General features: G+C 32.1%; 1 protein-coding gene across 13 annotated transcripts in view; it reads right to left on the reverse strand.

Moving 5' to 3' along the window:
• The window catches only part of MYCBP2 (MYC binding protein 2), a 283680-nt gene that overhangs the window by 54431 nt on the left and 207989 nt on the right, over positions 1-21260 (reverse strand). For 5 of the 13 annotated variants that reach the window (XM_042978630.1, XM_042978596.1, XM_042978587.1 and 2 more), the window contains 5 exons: positions 18638-18712; positions 15887-16111; positions 14888-15020; positions 11043-11165; positions 8212-8391 (listed from right to left, as the gene is read on the reverse strand). In XM_042978630.1, the coding sequence (XP_042834564.1) occupies positions 8212-8391; positions 11043-11165; positions 14888-15020; positions 15887-16111; positions 18638-18712 (736 nt within the window). The remainder of the gene's footprint in view (positions 1-8211; positions 8392-11042; positions 11166-14887; positions 15021-15886; positions 16112-18637; positions 18713-21260) is intronic. The other 8 variants (XM_042978683.1, XM_042978606.1, XM_042978616.1 and 5 more) reach the window with 7 other exon arrangements.

The raw sequence follows: 21260 nt of genomic DNA on the forward strand, positions 1-21260 counted from the left end.
AAAAGGCTCTATCTAAATCTGAAAAAACATCCATTTTATTTGAAATTTTAACTCATGGCAATTAAATCAACTGAGCTGAAAGAAAGTAGTAAGGGGATAGCTTTCTTGTTCGTGAAATAAAAAATTGGATACAACATACACTTTTCTCGAAAAGGAAAAGTAATAATTGACTGATTCATTAGTGTGGCCAAGATTAAAGATGGACTACTCAAAAACCAAGAGGTCACTCCCTGCAAGGTATGGACTATGTATTACATGTCAGACATTATTCTGAAAATTGAAGATAAAGAGATGAATAGATATAAAGTCCATGCTCTCATGGAACTTATCCTCAGGTAAAAGGAGAGACAACAAGCAAATATATACTAGGTCAAGTGGTGATGAACTCGGGAGCCACAAGCATGCAGATGCTGAGTGACATTCCATGCCTGGAGAGGACCAGTTAGGGAGTGGGGTCCAGAAGAGACAAAGCCCTGGGACATTCCTAGGAAGACAGAACAGAGGAAGATGCAGAAAAGAGAAATGAATAGTCAATGAGGTAGGAAATATCCAGCAGAAGGTATTTCAGGGGAAAAAAGAGCCATCACTCTGTCAACACACTGCTGATACAGCAATAACATGAGATCTGAGAACTGAAGACTGAACTTAGCAAAACAAAAGAGACTAGAGTAATTTCTGTGAATAAGGACAACGGCAAGGACCCCTTGGAGTGGGTTCAAGAGAGAAAAGCAGGAATGTATGGAGAAATGTGACAAACGTGCCCTCAAATCATCTTCACCTAAATTTTAAAAAATGTTAAATTTTTAATGTTTTTGAGCAAACCTCTTTTTGAACTCTATAAAAACCCAAAGGTACCAGGTGCTGCAAAAGGAATTCTCATGCTATTTAAATCTCATTTACTACAAAGTCTGCAACTCTCACTGAAAATATCAGTTAGGAGGGTACCAGCTTTTCACTGGAGAATTAATTCAAGGGGAATTCAACCTGCGAATGTAAGGATACACTCTTGTGGCTTGCCTGCCAAAATCTGTGAAGACAGGGTTTAGCAAGAGGACATAGAAGCAGAAATCAGAATACTATCATAATTAGAAGCACCTATAAACATAAATGTGAAAAACAAGGACATTTGTAGGATAAGATGTTTGAGGTTTAAGGACAAAGTCCTGGAAGAGGTTTTGAAACCAGAACAGCTCTGGAGTCTCTTCACTGTGTTACAAAGCTTATAAAGATTGAATTTCTAACATTTTTTGAAAGTCTAAAAAAGGCTGTTAAAATTAAGCTGGGACAGACAATTGTTCTACACATTTAATTTTTACAAAATTTGCTCATATTTGAACATAGTCTGATATAGTTAACTTTTTAAAAGATTTACATTTTTCAATTTAAAAAGAGAAGCAATCCTTAAGACATACATTGGCATCTATGAACAAAAGAAAAAACATTGATTAACTTTCAGGCAATTTGTTGGAAACTAAATAATCATGTTCTTTTTAAAATTTCATTTTATAGGCAAAACAAACAATTATCAAATTCACCTCTGTGGAATTTTGATTCTTTTTGGTACAACATACAGTTCACTAAAGAGAATAGTAACAATATAAAAAACAAGATTTTTCTCCAGTACTCAATGAAGTCAATGTTGTCTATCTGGCATAAAATATCCCCTTATTAACAACAAGGTTCTTCATATGTCATTTATTCTTTGTCTTCTTTGTTTTGGATCCCAACTATTAAGTTCCCTGGAGTACTTACTTAGTTCATTTTCTGATCACAGCAACTTTGAGAGTCTACTGTGAATTGTATTTTAAAAAATCACTCCCTAGATGCTACTAATAAAAAAAAACATATAACTTTAATTTTTAATAAGGAAAGCATTCTCATTTCAGTTTAACAAGGACAAATTGTGGTTCTGCTGTGAATATGAGAAACTTGACCTTGCTCCTGGGAACATAAACTGGAAGAATCAAGGCATAGGTCACAATCTGGTGGCAGTACACAAAACTGCAGTTCTGAGATTTAAAAGGGAGATATATTCTTTTTCTTTTTTTTAATGTTTATTTTTGAGAGAGAGAGACAGAGTGCAAGCGGTGGAGGGGCAGTGAGAAAGGGAGACACAGAATCTGAAGCAGGCTCCAGGCTCTGAGTTGTCAGCACAGAGCCTGATGTGGGACTCAAACTCGTGAACCATGAGATCATGACCCCAACTGAAGTCGGATACTTAACCGACTGAGCCACCCAGGTGCCCCCATATATTCTTTTTCAATGTTAAGTCAACAATAAGCAATGATCAGAAATATTAAACAGAATATTAGAAAGGGCAGTAGAAATACATTATATTCAGGAGGTCAGGTGTCTAATAACATCACCCATATCACTATCCTGAGACTCAAACAGGGGAAGTAATAGTGATGGAATTTTTTCCACAGAACATCTCAAAGGAGGCTACAAATAACTGGCAGAAATAAACTTCATCTATTTTTACTTTTTGGGTCTTCTAGTTCTCAATATCAAGGAGGCAGTACAGCGGTTATACATTTTTTAGTCCTAGAATTACTGAATGCAATCCTAACATAGATATTTGAAAGAACTTGAGAAAGTTTTATAAATATATCTATGACAATGCTCAAATTTCACTGTATTCTGTCCATGATTATATATACCTACATTTATGTGTGTGTACATGTATTTGTTAAGATATAAGAAAGAAATCTAATTCTATAGATCTTTTCCAAGCAATGATTATAAAATTTCACTGGGTTTATAGAAGAATGATAGGGACAGTGTTCCTGACCTTCTTCACCTGATTTAAATTTCACTGTACATTTATATTCTGCTCTGAATAGAATATCAGATATTTTTGACATTATTGATGCCTATAATAGGCAGCAAATGGTTAAGTCTAACTTGATATTTGGCAATTATTTATTTTAAAAATACCTACTTTTAAAAATAATAAAAACTACTTTATTGGTTCTTGAGACAATATATAAACATTCAACATAGTCAAAAGATGACAGTAACTGAACAAAATGCAGATAAAAAATAAATGTAATTAAGTATATTATTCCCACTTCTGTCTAGTAATATTTTGGAGAGTTTAAAATAAAGTGATAGTAATTATTACACACTCTTAGCTAGCAGCTGTCTGGACTGACAGCTTTAGATAACAATTATCACTGCATAATCAGTACATCCGGAATCAGAAGAAAAGTGGAATTATGTGAATGCTACGGGAGCTGAAGAAATGGAATAGGAAATAAAATTTACTCACATAAATCTTAGTATAACTAAATGAATTATAAAATAATGAAAGCTGGAATAAAATTTCCAAGTGAAGGATAAAACAGAAATAAGCTTTTCACTAGAAAATAACATTAACCTACATAGGAAAGTCGGAAGGAAGATGACGAAACTCTGTTAAGGTGGATAACCCCCCAAACACAGCATGTGTCTAGATGACTTCTAGACAAAACTGCACCTATATAAAACATACTCAGAGCATATTACTGAATACACAGTAAATTCCAAGTAACTATGGTTAAGGAATATACAAGATTAAGGAAAAGCATATCATTTCAGAGTTTGTGATGGCTGACCAAGGAAAATTCTGAGCAAAATTTGATGTGTATATATACTAGGCCTGAGAAAGAATAACTTCAAAACATTCCATGAAAAGGTTAACTATTACTCCTTAAGCCAATAATGTGAGGCACAGGAGGGCTGAAGATGCTATTAAAAATAAAAATCTGGCTCTCCACAAATCTTATTAGTTGCAAAGTTAAAAACGGTAACTACAGTTCAGAGAAATCAGACATGTAACCATGTCCTGCCTTCAGAAGGATATAACACTTATGTGGTACAAAGACAGCTAAAACTGAAAACAAAACGAAAAGGTTTTTAGCATAAGATACTTCTGTTTGAAGAGAGAAGAAAAGAGTAGGCACATAAATCCAAGGTTCCATCCATGCCACACCTTCACAGGAGGCAAGTAAACAAATGGACAAATTCTGTGGTATGATTATAATGCAGGACAGAAATGACCTCTAGGTCTTAGAAACAAAGCTGGCCTTTATACTAACATTCATACTAATATTTCAACATAGTGTTACTCTATGAAGAATCGACCTCAAGACAAATAATAAAGTTATACTGTAAAAATGTAAACCGAGGAGAAGCCAGGAAACCTCAATTGTCCCTTTCCAAATTCCTTCCTGCTACTCCTCCACACTGAGAATAAACTGCTCGCTCTCAGGCTGTGATTTCTTCTAGTCTTCCTAGGAGCATAATAGATGTTAAGTGCTTGCATCAAAAGGCAATAATGATATCAAGTGATAACATTTACTGGGCACCCCGCTTTATGGATGAGGTAAAAAGGGCTCAGCTGTGTCACATAACCTACCTAAATAAAGCCAGTGAGTGGCTGAAAAGGAAATCTGAGTTTTAAGTTCTTTCCATCATTTCTTTCCATCTCTACAATGAACACGGTGCTTTAGTATATATTGGTATTCTCAAACCTAAATAAATATGCATGCAGGTACTCAAGTGGACATTTTAAGTCACATGTAGCAAATGTTCTGTCTCATTTAAGAATGTGGCATACAGGTATAACAGAAAAACTTGTTGCAAGATAACCTAGAGGTTTCCTATCTGGGCTTGAAAGTACTGTTATTTTGACATACGTTACATATTGAAAATGTCTGGGAGAATAGTAAATTGTCTTAATTACCATTTTTTCCACAAGAAAAATGAAAACAAACTATTAGGCCTCCTGGACAGTAGATCTTAAATGCCTCAGTCATTTGGAAGTTTTTCAGTTTTGGAGGATCTTGCTTAGGTATAAACTCCTAATTATCATTACTCAGTATAAACTCAGAATTATTAGACTTTGTATTGTCATATTATAGTGGTTTTAATTAGTACTGAAACATTCTTCCTCTTCTTTGAACATATACTCTAATATTGGAATACCTAGCATAAAATAACAAGAAACACATGATCTTAAATTCATGGTTTACACAGAAGAAAGTGATAATCTTAGTCATCTAGAGCCAATAAATATTCCTCCAATGCCTATGATGTGTAAGACCCTGTCAGGGGCTATGAGACAGAAAATGATACTTTAAAAGGAATGAATAAAGACAGTGAAAATAAGCAGTGAATTATTCTTACAGAATAATGGCAGAGATATCATTCATAACTTCAGTTCACTAGAACCCTATTGCAAAATCTTACTGATAATTGGAAATAAAAAAGTAAATTATAGAACAGTAAAGAAAAAGCCTATATACACACTTCTCTCCCTCCCTCAGACCTATACACACATAAGACAAGGAAAATTTGTAATTTTATTTCTGTAATTATTCTACTTCACTAGAAAGTTCAAATAATATGTGTACATATTATGTATATGTAAGTTTGCTACTATAAAAAAGTACCAAATTATTTTCATGTAACAAAATAAGTACCAATTCCAAAGATTAGTGAAAGCTATGCCTCTGGGAAAAGAAAACTAAAGAATTATTGATAATTACACTCATAGAGGTTCTAAATAAAGTTAACATATGAGGCAGTTTATATATGTCTATGTAGAGTTTGTATACTTAACTGGGAACTTGACTTATGACACTTAGGAAATCTTTTTTTCCTCTCCAACTATGCTACATTCTGAAAATTAAACTATAAAGTATAAATAAACAACCCAAACAAAGCTAATACTCTAGACTCGGTGCCAGGACAAATGTAGGCAGAAATTTTAAAAATATGTATCAAAGGCCAGTTTTGGCAGCTTTACTCATCAGTACGCAAAGCTGAATATTTAAAACATGGCCTTTGTAGTCAGTAGAACTGGTCTCACACTCTGGCTTTACCATTTTACCATGTTATTTCTAGGGAAAACCATTTCTACCGAGCTTCTGTTTCCTTACCTGTAAAATGGAGACATTATCTTAAATGAGGAGGTATTAAAGTGTTTAAATACAGTGTTTAGCACATAGCAGTGACTATCAATATAAGCAAAAAATTAATAGATATAGTCCCCTATACATAATGTTTTCTTTTAGTATCACAAATGTGTAAGACAACAGTGATTCTCATTTTACTAATTAGTAATGAGAAGTTCAGTATGTAGCCGTCTTCTATTGTTTTTTTTTCTTAAAGTTTATTTACTTTGAGAGAGAGAGAGCGTGCCCCCTCTGTGCCCCTGTAGCCATCTTCTAAAGCGAGGTGAACTGCTGGTGTGATGGATGGCAGTGAAGTTCAGGAAAGAATACCTTACTCAGGTAGTCTTAACAATAAGCACACTCTGCCATATTTAATTTTCCTAATATGATGTGATGAATACCATTCAAACTTACTTCCAAAATATTAAAACTATTTTAGATTCCATACTTTTTTTTTTTTTTTTTGGTCATACTAAAAATTAAGAATTTTGGTTTCTGGAATTTGTAAAGTCAAACTTCAGTGATATTCTGATGAGAACTAAGAGGTTTAGAAGAAAGAGCTACATAATTCCCACTGTTGGAATAGAGACAAACGATGATTCAGAAAACTGGTAACTGAGATATGTTCAGGCCATGATTTCAAATTTGCTCCAAGACGGTGGTAAAAGAAAGCAGTGGTACTGATAACACTCAGACACAAGATGCGTACAATTATTTTGACACAATGTCAGTTGGAAACCTATTATTCTTTGAGAGAAATAAGCCTGATTTTATTATGGTCTTTATATTTTGAAATATTTTATTAGATAATTTGGTAAAACAAAAATAATTACACTTTTCTTTTCTTTTTTTTTTTTTTGAGAAGACTTGAAATGACTTTTTGTGTAGAACAAAAATGTCCTTACTTTTTTCTGTTGTCTGCTGCTGCTATGACATTATCAGAGTCATTTCCTGTTTGAAATTTTATATCTAATATGGATTTTCTGCCTAATTATGATTTTTTTCCTTTTTGTTTTTTCTCTTGTCTTTACCTTTAAGACTTCCTGCAATCTGGGCATATATAAATGTAAAAAAACTATTGCTTCATTAAATGAGTAAACAACTTAAGTTGTCACTTCTCTTTCCTTCATCTGTAATGCTTACCAAAGAAGGAAAAAGCTACTTCTCACACATGACATTGTCATATTTCCTTGAAATTCTTCTTTTAAGACACATTCAATATCCATATATATAGACAATGATTGGCTAGAAATTGATACTACTTATATTTCCAAACTACTTAATTTCATTAAACTTGCCTAATGTATAGTGCAATCCCAGAAAAGTTTATACTCTTGTATACTCTTTATCTAAGGTAGATAATAATATCCTAATGAGTAACATTATTTGCATGATCTGGGACTTTCATGAATTATCTCATTCAGTGAATACGTTTATATATTGTACAGCCGATATATGAACTGAAAGCCAAGAAGAATATATTGGCTGTCATACCACAAGAAGCTTTGAGAAGTTTATGTGGAGGCCTCAAGAAGTTTAAAAAAAAAAAAAAAAAAAGAACACTTGGTTAAGTGTAAATTGTTTGGGTCTATTTTCCAGATCAATGTGAATTACATCATGGATGGAGGGCTAGAGCAATCTTAGAAGGCATAGCTAAAATCAAATAATCACTTTAACACATTAAGAACAAGAAAAACAACAACAACAACAAAAAAAGCAAGAGAAGAAACGACAATTTGAGAAAATCTGGAAACCTCAAGTTGCTATACATTTCACAGATACCAAATTCACTTAAAAGAAACAAACAAACCTGCCCCGTACCACCTATCCTCTACCCATTGGTATAGTGAAATAGGTCTATTCTCTTGGGGCATCCCTCAGTAACAAAAATCCAGTGTAAAACAATGAAAGTTAGCTCTGTAAGTGATGCTTAGTATAGTCATGCATTTTATATAAAAAAATTTAAATGAAATGTTTTTCTTAACATGCTTTATGTATGTATTTGTTTATGCTGGAATTAGAGTAGAGAGCATAATAGCCATACTTTAATAACTATACTTAATAAAAAAAATGTGTGATTAAAAAACAAATGTCTTAGCTGCACAATGTCTTAGCTCAGAATAGCTTAAATCCTTCAAAAATGTGGAAAGGGATAACATCCTCATGAAATAAAATCAGTCAAGTGAGTTGATAAATAATTAGTAACTGATAAACAACTCAGAACAAAGCTTCAGAAATGGTTTGATGAGGCAGGTAAGGCTGACAGACTTACTCTGAAGCTGAGGCTGCTGGAAGGAAAGGGGCTGTCCGAACACAAATGGGCTGTGGACTAGGGAAGAGGGAGGTTTTGCAGCTTGATCAAAGATGGAAGGAGCTGGGAGATTGGGCCGAGACTGAATGGAATTCAATATGGCACTCAGTTGGTCACCTGCAGTGGGCAAAACAGTCAAAACTACAACTTGTTATTAATTAACATCCAAAATGGCAAAGAATATGGTGCTTTATGACATTCAGATAAAGTTAAACACTAAATAAAACTATGCCAACTCAGGAATGAGTGGAAGTTGGTGATCATTATTCTCAAATTAGGGACCAAATGTTGTTATGTTGTTTTAATAATCTTATATAACAGCCCACCTATGAAAACAAATTCATGAAAATTTACACACAACATTGAGCAGCAGTGTGGGGGAATTCAGAGTCTATGAAGAATCTATGATAGAGAGGTTGACTCAATATCATACAAGTGTAAACTGAGATCTAAGCAAATGATGTCTTCTACATAATACCTAATAAATGACTAAATAACTCCACCTCATATGCAGTACTCTTCATGCAGAAAATAAGCAAATAATATGAAAACGTTTTTTTAAGTAAATGTAGAACTGAAGGGAGGCAAAGTATATGTTATTAACTTAGTAATATATTTACATTAGAGTTAATAAATTATTATTTTCTTTTTTTAAATTGTTACTGCCAAAGAAATTATACTTCTTAAAGCATGAGCTCCTTTGCTTGGATGGATAATATAACAATCTTTAAGACTTATAAGATAAAAAGGAGTATGAGCTATCTAATTGGAATAGTATCTCAAGTATGAATTCTGACATTCTCCCTTGAAATTACATACACAGGACTTTAACAGAAAAATATTTTTAAAACTATGAAACAATATAATTAGATGGATGATCCTTAGCTTCTTCTTTAGGAGATTATATGTATTAGTTTAAATAATACTGAAAAAGAGAAGAAGAAAAAATATATCTAGATTAGCTGATGTAAAAACTGGAACACAGTACCTTTCCAGCCATATTCCCTAAATATAATAAAGTTTCTTAAGTGAAGACTTCAAATGAAACAGCAAGAAAGAATAGACTTATATGGAAAGAACTGTATACATAGCTACATATGTCCACTTTTCAAAAATTTATGTTGTAGATATCAGGAAGGATTTTAGAAATTATGAAGAATTTTATAGAATTAAGAATAAAGAATTTTTATAAAAAAATTTCTTGATCTTGGACGGTATAAACAGTTAAAAAATGGGAATTAGTTTAAAGGTAAGTTCATTAACAAAGGTCAGATATATTTAATTAGATTTGTTTCTTAATATTCCTTTGCACCATCTAAGTATTTTAAAAGCCTATTAAAAAATACGAACAATGTAAGCAAAAATTACACTTTTAAAAAGCGGTCCTTCATTATTTCTATTTAATAACAAATGTTCTCAGCAATGTTTGTCTCTTAAAAGTTGATTTAAATTCCTACGATATTTAAGTAAATTATATTTTGAAGACTGATTTAAAGTGAGAGCCACCAGTACAATTTAGACACTTTAGAGACTGACAGCATACAATTTGAATTAAACATGGCTCTAAAACAGACTACTAATGAAGTAGAGTAGTAGTAAATAAACACTGAGATTTTAATTTAAGGATTGATAATGGGAGAGAGAAAAGGACATGAAGAAAACACCATCAAGAATTTCCCCTACTTAAGTATGAAGGTCTAGCTCAAGTTAGTTGCAATCTGAGCTACCAGAAATGAGCAAGCAGGCAGTCCCCAAGTCTGCAGGATAGACCAACACAATAGAGTAGGAAAAGCCAAAAGGAAATCTTGTAGCTAGGCTTCTTTCACATAAATACTTTGTGGAAAGCAATAAAGATATCAAACAACATGTGGTTTTATTTTAAACTGAATTATCTCCTCTACATTGATGTCATTTTGCATTTTATTGATGATTTCATTATTTCATTTGCTCTGCAAGTCTAATGATGCTGTATTTGTTCCTCGAAATCAAATCCTATGAATTAGTGTAAATGACATTTTACAGTAAAATTATTTCCATGTAGGCTATCTTCTCCCTCCTACCCATCATCCCACTTGTAAGCTACTTGCTGACAATATGCTGATTTAGAAGGAGTCAGGATCATATGTATAGAAAAGAAAAGGAATGTGTCTGAATTTTAGATGAAATGCAAGTATAAATTATTCTGAAATAATTATTGTTTGGATCGTCCATCATGTTGGTCTCTTCTAATACTGCAGACAAAACCAGCTATACACATTTTATTTCTTTGGCTTGGGGTTTTTGTTTTCCTTTTTACAACTTTCTGATTTCATTATACATACCAAACCCGAATATAGCCTATTTCACATAATTCTAAATTAACTAAGATAACTTGGCTAAACATTCAAAACCATGTGTATGTAATAAAGCTGACATGTAATATTACTTAAAACGTTTTGATTTTAAATGGATCATTGTGGAAGGTTCCCTTTTGCTCATTAACACTACTATTAATAATAAGTGAATGATAAAAACAATAGTTCTTTTACTAGATACAGTGTCATTGAATTTATGATGTGAATTCACAGTGAGTATCTTTAAATAGGAGCAAATAAGCAAAAACTACAAACATAAGCTAAAACTGGTAAAAATGACACTCTAAAAGAACACCTTTGCAAACATTTTGATTGTTAGTTTTCTAGGAACAAACTTTAATAACGTTTTGTGGGTGAACAGTAATAAAAATGGTTAAAAGAGAAGGCAATAAAAATATTAAAGTTGGGTAGGTAAAAGACTCACTTTCAAACACCTACCTTTATTATTTCCAAGTCCATAATCAAATCCTTGGGCACTGCAACTTGCCCCTTTATTAAAAGCTTGCACTGAGAAAGGGCTTGGAGGAGGAGTCTGAGAATTTTGATCCAGAAGAACTTGTTCTATAATAAAAGACACAGCTATAAAATTAGTTTCTTATATGCTATTCCCCTATTCATAGAATGAAGAGAAAGTTGCCAAGAAAGACTTTATGATGGTTAGATTTTAAAACCTCACATTTAGATTTGATAATAAGTCTAACAATTAGGTCATTGATACTGACAAATTATACGACAAATCTTTGTTTTCATTATTAAATACACAGTGAAACTTAGAAACTGGATATGGTCTTATGAAGCCAATTTACTTTCATTGTGGCTGGATACATCATTGAATGCACACTAGCATTTTTGGACCAGGAGCTCCAATTTGTGACAGATTTATATAAGAGCACTTTATAAAATAAAAATGGGTACCCAATAAACCAGAAATCAAAATATTTTGTATATTAGCACTCAAGTAGAAATGTCTAAATATACGCTCTTTTTTTTCCTATTTGAATGCTAATATACAAAATATTTTTAGTTCTGAATGTAAAAATTGTGGAAAATTTAACTTTTAACTTATTTTTACTTATTATATAAGGACATTTCCTCTAAATGAAAGGATGATAAATCAGGTCACATAGAGCTATTCACACATGCTCAAGTCAATAAATGTATCATAATTCTTATTTCAAGGAAAAAAGGCAAGTATTTTATCCAGTTTACAACATAAATTAATAAACTAAGGTATCCTTTATTATCAATGAGATGGCCATAAGACCTTGTATGATATAATACTAAAAACACAAATACCATAATTCAATAGTCATATTAATGCCAGCTAAAAAAGGGCAAAATAAAATCTGTCAAATGCAAGGTAAAAGGAGAAAAAGTATCTATTCTATCAAAACAACTTTACAGATAATGAAGTCTTGAGTATATTTTTTAGAAATCAAGATCTCTTCAAAAAGAAAATGGAACTAGAAAATGTGGTGTTTTCTTCCACTTACATTTTCCTTTCACTTACATTTCTAGACTTTTTTCAAGAAGTCAATCCCCCAGCACTTCCCTTAGGCAATAGTGTTTAGTGTCAGATATTTCAGCAGTGGAATAGGTTTTCTGGAAAATACTCAGGGACACTAATCTGAACGGGAAAGACAGCATCCCTCTTACCCTCTAGACTCAGAATGGTCTCAGCATCAAGTATAAGGTCTGTTTTTAACCAGACGAGTAACTTTGCCTACTAACTTTATTTGCAAATATCAAAGACCTAGAAATAATTTTTACCAAGAGCAAAGTTTTGTTGTACTTCTAACTACCTCATACAAATTACTATAGTGCCAAATCCTCTTACTTCCACATTAAATACAGTTACATACTAATATCGACGAGCAGACTATTTGGATACAACATCAACTAATCGTAGTGATTTTCAGGCACTAACTTCTTAACACTTTTTCCTGATCACCCCAGGTCTTACGTTAAAAACTTAACATCACTTTATATAAGAGCAAAGGACCATTAAGTGTTGAAAGAGAGAAATTTAAACTTCTCTTACACTGCTTTTAGGGTTGAATATCTTACTTAGCAGAAATAATATACTTATTTAAGAAGCATTTTAACTAAGAAGAACCGCCTACCTTCTAAGTATATAGAAATAAAACTCTCCATTTAAAACTCAGTCTTCAGTATAGAGGGCATTTTACATTTTAATCGTAACAGCTAACCTTACCATCTGCTAGTTTTATGTTATTATTTGTTCATTTGGATTTCATATGGAACTTATAAATTATTTTCATTTTGTAAATGAGAAAACTGAAGCACAGAGATGTCAGGTTAACTTGGCCAAGGTTACACAACTGAAAAGCTGTGGCGCTGGTATCTGTACCCTAGCAGTCCAGCTCCAAAGTTCACTCTTACACTTAAGCTATATTGACAGTTAAAAAAATAATTAAGCTAGGAAGTTACTTGGATAGTTACCCAAACCATTCTCATATTATTTACCTATGTCTTATATAAAGCTGACCTCACTTTATGTATTTTCATTTATATCAGAATATGCATATATAGTGGAAATGTTTAGGAACTTCTGAATATGTAATATATATATTAAGTATATTATAAATGGGAAGGTTATTTTGTAAAATGTCTAAGTTTCATCAAATGAAGCCGTTCTCATTCTCACAACATAATGAAGAATAGGTATATCAACCCAGAACATTATTTTACAATCACATCAGCTGTGATTACGAAGTGTGTCTGTAAAGACAAGGGAAGTAGCAGGTTCTCAGATTCTATTCAATGATTACTGACACAGAGTAGTGTGCTGGAATGAGCACAGCATCTCAAATACAAATGCAGTTTCTGGCTCAGGTAATACATCTGCCATACATCTAGCTATATAACCACAGGCAAAAGTCATTTCAAATCCATGACCTTTAGTTTCCTTACCTGTAAAATGAAAATTATAGAACTTATTCAAAGGCTTATTGTGGGGAAAAAAAGGAAAAATGTTTAATGTATACTGTTAATACAGTAAAACCTTGGTTTATGAGCATAATTGTTCTGGAAACATGCTTGTAATCCAAAGCAGTCGTATATCAAAGCAAATTTCAAGAACCACTGGCTAAGTTGTGATCATGTGACATTCGGCGTCAGGTACTACTTGTATTGCAAGACATCGCTCATTTATCAAGTTAACATTTAGGATAAATGTTTGCTTGCCTTGCGGAACACTCACAGGACAAGTTATGTGCAACCCAAGGTTTTACTGTAGTCTAAATGTACTCTGTCATTCATGAAGTTTCAAACTTTTAAAAGATCTATTTATACTTATGGCCATATTGCCTCTTGGATGGTAAATACTACGTATTTATTCTCTTTTGGATAAATATGCATGTTCTTTCATTTATCTGACCTTTTCCTATAAATTTTAGGATTTGGAAGAAAAAAATCTATGCTCGACTTATCCACTTATTTTGATGTCCTAATATTTTTGTGATTCAACTTGTATTTACAAAACTTAATATGCAATTAAGTGCCAAAACTGTTTCAGAACCAGGAATACAAAGATTAAAAACCCTGTGCCTGTCCACAAGTGACTCACAATCTCGATATAAAGAAATAAAAATTAACTTCAGTATGATATCAGTTTTATTCTAGCGGTAAATATAGTTCTTTAGGAACTTAGAATTCTTGACTCTGTAAGGATCAGTTAAAGCTTCACCCAAGCGATGACATGGTCTGAACTTGGAAGAACCATGTTTTTGTCCCAGGAGAATGAAGAGAAGGGGACAATAAAGAAAAGTTTTTATTAACTGAGATTATTGAAAAAGATGAAGTTCAAAGCTGAAACTCTAACAACAAAATAGGAACCCCCCAAAAGATGCTATGCATTTATCCAATGCTCCTATCCTGAGACAAAATTAAATCAAATGAAATTGCCTAGGAGAAGTACTATGATTGACAATTTGAAAAGTGAACTTCCATCTAGTGGTTAAAAAAAAAAAAGGTAAAACATTCAATCCTGGACTGGCATAGAATAAGCAGTCATACAAATCTACATCAATGGGAAAAAAAAAGAAAACATAGTTTGCAAAGATGGATTCATATGTTTCACATTTTCTTTTAACTCTCTTCGTACATGTGCTGAGTACCCATTATTTTCACAAGTTTTAAGAATTGTAAGAATTTTTAACTTTAGTTTTTCTCTTTACTTAAAAAATAAACACACAAAAAAGTTGTTTACTTCTGCATTTCAAAGGTTAATCAGAATAAATCACAAATTTAAGCCAACTTGCCATCTTCATGTCGAAGGTATTGGTTTCCGCCTCTGTCTCTAGCTAAGGACCATGCCTCTCCTTCATCACTCTCACAGAACTCTACCATGCTGTTCTTATCCAGCTGCACCCACGCACCTTCAGAATTGGTTACCTAGCACATAACAAAAAGCACGATTGATTGGCTTGATTCTTTCAGGGTACTCAGGCTGAAAACCAGCAAAAAGTTTAAGTGTTTGAATAGGGTAATCATTCCAAAAGTTACCATGAAATTAGTTTCTGAAATTAAGACCACAGCCTGAGGTAAGACAGAAATCAATAAAAAGTTCTGTAAAATGCTGCTTATTTATGACTTCAGTAAAAATAATAACTTTTAAGGCACAGGACAACCTCTAAATAACTTTACACATTACCCCAAAACACGTGGTGCTCTCTCTCTTTTTTTTTGTTTTGGCACCTAACATATCCCAACATAGCAAACTATTATTTAGATTGGTAGTGTCTATAATACAACTTGAAAATGACCCTGACACTGAGAAATAGCATGACACACTACATCTTCAAGCTCATCAGCTGAGGCAAATGCCACCATTAACTAAGAAGTTTTATTTGCTCAGGACTTCAGTGAGACACATAAATGAGAACAAAGAAATGAACTCTTTGTATATGTCACATCTCCATACCAATTCATAGTAAATATTTTAAAGTGCTGTTAACCCATGACATCATAGTACATTTATAATAATGAAAGGATATATGTACATACCAAACATTCATATATACAATACAAACCATTTTGTTAATATAAATACTGTTTTCAGAAGGATAATTGAGAATAAAATTACTTAAAAAAGAAGCACAGAAAAATGATGTTAGTAGTATTTGCATTACAAGTAAGGATAAAGAACATTAACGTTTAAAAACCTGGGATGGAAATGGCAACCTTTGGAAGAAAGAGATGCTCTGGTATCATATTAAAAAGGGATAATTTAGAAGTCATGAAGCTACAAGAATCCATACCTCTCCCACTGCTTTGACTTTGTTTCCCAGAACTAACATTCCAATTGGGATACCTCTAAGGTTAGGACAGCTTCTGATGTTGTGACCGGAAGGTCCCGTCTTCACTACCTTGTACATGCCTGGCCCTCCTCGCAAGAACGGCATATCTTGTTCTTGCATTGTTGCTTCCTGTGGGCAGCAGGAGTTTATATCTTTGAAAAAGTCATCAGTATTAGTTTTAGGTTCCTGAAAATTTGAATAGGAAAAAAAAAAATAAACAAAATACAATCTATTACCACTTTCGACATCCTATTATTAATAGCTTTTACAGCAAGTCTTTAATACTATCAAATAAGAGAATACATATCCAAAAATAACTGAAGTATACACATTAACATGACTACCAAAGAATCTTTTAATGTTTCAATGCTGAGTAATATTTAAAAGAAGAGAAGAAAATATAGCAGAAAGAGCGAATGAACCTCTGGCTTTTGCCCACCACAATTTAAGAAATATATAGTACTTGATTTTATTTTTATTTTTAATGAAATATTAAACAGTAGGAAAAACAAAAATAATATACTCTGTGAACCACAACTGAATAATTTTGAATCATCATTACTGCATTGCTGTATGTTGGTACAGGTTAAAAAGTCTAAATCTTCATTTCCTTCCACTTTGTAATAATTACTTACAAATAGAGAAAACATGTGTGAAGATTCTAGAAACTTGTCTATAAACAGGATAGCAATGACAAAAAATGTGCATAAAATATAGCTACATCTTAATATTTACTAGTTAAGGATAAATATAAGAATGCTTATAAGATTTTAACAACTCATACTTCCTTAATGTAATACAAATAAAGATGTCCTGCTAGATCTGCTAGGCCAATACTAAACAATGATATATTAATGCTATTAACAGAAAAAGATGATTATACTTTTAGAGAGATTAATATCAAAGATGCATTTTTACATAAATACGATGCATTTAGATATAAAAGAATCACTTCTAAAATGAAAGAAAAGGACATGCCCTAAATTTTCTATTGAATCTGAATGAAATTGTTCCCTATGTGAATGCAATAAAGATAAATAATAACCTTCTCATATTTGCTCTTTGTGAAGGAGTAAAGTTCCACACTGGGGGCTCTTCCATTGTCATTATTACTTCTTTAAAACAGATTTAAACTGTACTTTTAAATACAGTAGTAAAGACTCTACAAATTATTTTATGTTTAAATACAACAAAAGATGACCCTAATGGGGCACTTATTTAAACAGTGCATTAAAATTAAATTAATATTTAGTAATACCATAAACATGGAATAAAAATGAAAAAACACTAATATACTATTTATGCAAGATAAAATACTACTAAATAGCTCTATCCCTCTAAGTAGTCTCATACTAAAGGGTCTTCCTTTCTATAATAAAAAATTAAAAATGAAATTCTTAAGTTAAAAAAATGTAGATTCAAGAATTCTGTGTACCTGTGACTTTAACTCAGTATAGGGTCAGGGAAAATTTTTAACCCACTATTAACCTTCACATAATATTCTATTAATTTCATTGTGGTGATGAATAACTTTTAAGTGTATAAATACATACTATGGACAATATTTATTTACATTTAATATAATAATACTCGAAAAATGTAGATTTATAATCTAAAATAAACTTAAAATATGCATTGTACACACCCATGCATATATACTCATAAAAACTTACATATGAATAGTGTGCTCAAAATGAAAATGGAGGGTCAGGTCTAAACTTTAAACTGTGCTACCACACTAACAAGGTTTTCAGTAACCATTTAAAAATATCTAGTTGTGAATAACCAGTTTCAGTAAATACAGGCTATTTCATAGTTGGAAGAGGCAAGTTAGTCCTATTTACAACCAGTTTTTAAAAAATTACATGGTATGATGTCAAAAATAACAAGCAAATATTAGTAGATTTAGTGAAAAATCAATTTTACTGGTATTCACTGATATATTTAGAGCATTTAATTAAGTTATAACAGTATTTCCAAACTTTGGTCATTCAGCAGAACACAAGAGACGAGTCTTGGCAAAAACTAATAATAATTGCAAGTTGTTCAGCGAAAGGCAATATATGAGAACTTTTATTAAAATATTTAATATTTTATTGAATAAAGAAACTATACAAATTAATAACTGTTAAACAAAGTCTATCCATTTTTTTTTTTATAGTGCAGAGAATGAAAAGAACTGACAGACAAATAAGTCATAGAAGTATGGTTGCCATTCTCAAGGAACCCTAATACACATGCTTTAGCCAATACAGAAATGGAAGACCGGGGGACCAGTGTAAGAAACGGATGAAGTGCACTGTAATTTTTTTTCTCTTTGCATTCCCACCCCATTCTCAGATGAATATCCAAAAGGGCATTGTGAAAAGCTAGGGAAGAAGAGAAGAGCCATGGATTTGGGACTTTCCCATCAAAACAAGCAAGATGAGAAAGCCAGATGTGGATGTAATTATGGGAGAAGCTACTCATAAATTAAATACAGCAAATGTGAAGTCACATAAAAGTTCAAATTAAACTAATAATACATTCTTTGACAAAAGCAGAGGGAAAAGGATTACCAGGGAAACTCAATTGTAGCACTTTGTGTCGATCTTTTTCAGCAAAAAGTCTTTCATTAACCTTAAGCAAAGGCTTCAAAAGATAGAAGGCAAAATTTGTTATACATGCTGAGATACCTGAATATTGTTTGACTGTTCCTTACAGTTAACTCACCTGGGGAAAAAAAGCTTTGGAAGTCCATGAAAATACGTCCAAGTCCCTGACTCCTTGGCTAGCATTAAAGATACTCTGAGCGACAAAGTTTAAGAAAGAAAAATATCAACAAAGAAAGGGAACAGGATATTATCTACAGAAGATGTGTTCACAGTAACAACATTGTTCTGTACTCTAGCACCAGCACTGTGACAGTATTTTACTACAGGGAAACTGAAGCCACCTGAGTAAACCATACAGCAAAGAAAGACTGATAAATAAGTTTTTGTCAAAAGCTCTCCATGGATATAGTGTGTCATGCCATTTACTAAAATTAAGAGCCAGACATTGATTTAAAGCTTAAGACAGTCAATGCAAGCAGGAAACCTTAAAACTCTTTTAAATGACGACGTATCTGTTCCAATACAAGCCAGATTTGTTTTATGACAGAAAACAGTCTGCTGTTTTATAAAGAAAAGGTAAATAATATAGATTGTATAGATAGTGCAACTATTATTATGAATATTAATGGCATGGAGAATCTGTGAACATTTCCACTTTTTAAAATACAAAAAACAACAAGAAGTCAAAAATCTAGGTCATTTTTCAATCTCCCTTTCTTCTCTAAATGAGGAAAAATCATTCAGAAATGTTACTGAAAGCTGTTAGCATATTTGTTAAGAAAAGTACACAGAAAAACATACAACTTGAATCTTTTCTTAAAAGACAGGCCTAGTTTTTGCTATCACCAAGTTTAGGAAATGCATAGAGCCTTTACATCTCTATGTTAAAATCTAAAAATATTCTGTTAAATAACCAACTTGCAGCAGCAGTCCTAGAAAAGTCAACATCTTCACAAAATGTCTTAATGAAAATTTAAGTGACATACATTTTACATAAAAATATGCTATTGAATATATTTGATCTGAAATTAAAATCTTCCCAGTGAGTAGCAATTACACAATTTTACTGCTTATGTAAATACTGTGATAAATGGTTATTTTGAACAAAAAAGAGGACACTCAAAATGTTAATAAAAGCTTTCAGCATCCAAAACTTCAACACAAAACAAACAACACAATTCCCAACCAATTATAAGCCATTTTAGAGAATGACAATTTAATATTCTTTAATCCTGTATTTTCCTCATGTATTTATGTATGGAAAGATGCAGATACACACCCACATACATACACATATATGCTAATTCAGAGATATAAGACATATAACAGCCAGAAAAAGGAGTTCCTAGTAATATGCCTACAAATGAATGCAAAACAAAACCAAGACCAAAAACCAAAGCCCCTTTCATATTTAAAAATGAATAGCAACTAGGGTCCTTTCTCTTTATGTGAAGTGGAAACATGATGAAAGCATTTTAAAATGCTGTTTTTTTTTGGGAAAAAGATGTCTTTACTGGTTCATTCATATATATAAGAATTTTTGAACTATGTGCTCAAAGGTTTTTCTCCTTCACAGAAAACAGTGGTGCAGACCTTTTGACATAAAACAATATTGAGATATTTTTTAGCATTTTCTATTTTTTAGCATAATTTTTTCTATATTAAAAGCAATGTAAAAAGCATCGTGAAAAGCAAGGCAGATGGAGTTAGTGATAAAGAAGCAATATGGTGATTCACAATATTTGAAGCTTGTACCTCTCTTTTATTTCCATGTGCAAACAAGTGTTTTGAGTCTGAGTACATGAATTAACAAGTGATATACTGCTAACCATTGTGATAAATTGCCAATCAAATCATTTTTGTACATGTTAATTATATGTGGATTCAAATTTGACACTTGTTTGCTTTTCTCAATTTGCAGAAAATTCCAGTAAACACTAGTTTACTACTTTTAAAATACGGTATCCAAATAAAATTACATTTATCAAATACCAAAAATGCACCAGATAGAAAGCTGGAGTTTAAACATAAAATAGACTTGCACGGTTTTCTTCAGAAAATTTAGGCAAGTTTAGTCTAAAGACATGAACATGCATGAAAATAATAATATCTCCAAAGTCTCAATTTCTAATTATTAAAATACATAAATTAGCTTTCATAGATTAATAGGAGTACCACTATATGCAAACACACACACACACACACACACACACACACACACACACACACACCCCTACAATAATCTAAATCATTTTATACTCAAAGACTGTTTTAAAGGCAAAAAAGTTCTGTTAGGAAAATTAAAAATTAAAGCATACTAAAATCCTAACTAAATTAATGATCACCAAACTGCGGATAATTTTTCAAGGCACAGAAGATCAAATAAGTGAAAAATATTCATTGTGAAAATACATGACCAAACATGCCAAATGCTCACGCAAAAAAATGCTTAATAATTCTTTCACTGTGCTAGATGAGCACAGAGTTAAGAGTTGCCATTTTTAAAGAGAAAAAGATAAAATGTCTCCGAAAAATTAAACACAGCATACACAAAAACAATTAGTGTTATTTTAATTGCCTTAATTTCATTCTGTTAATGGTGCATTAAGTAAATACTTAGTATTTACTAAGGTTAAATAGTAAAAACAGATTATGCATATACATACACCAATCTATTAACATAACAAAACCAAGCAATTCGGGGTATGTTAAAGTTGTGGCTACCAGGCATCATCAGGTAA

This window comes from Panthera tigris, chromosome A1 (assembly GCF_018350195.1).
Source record: "Panthera tigris isolate Pti1 chromosome A1, P.tigris_Pti1_mat1.1, whole genome shotgun sequence".
In the NCBI taxonomy this organism is placed as follows: Eukaryota; Metazoa; Chordata; class Mammalia; order Carnivora; family Felidae; genus Panthera; species Panthera tigris.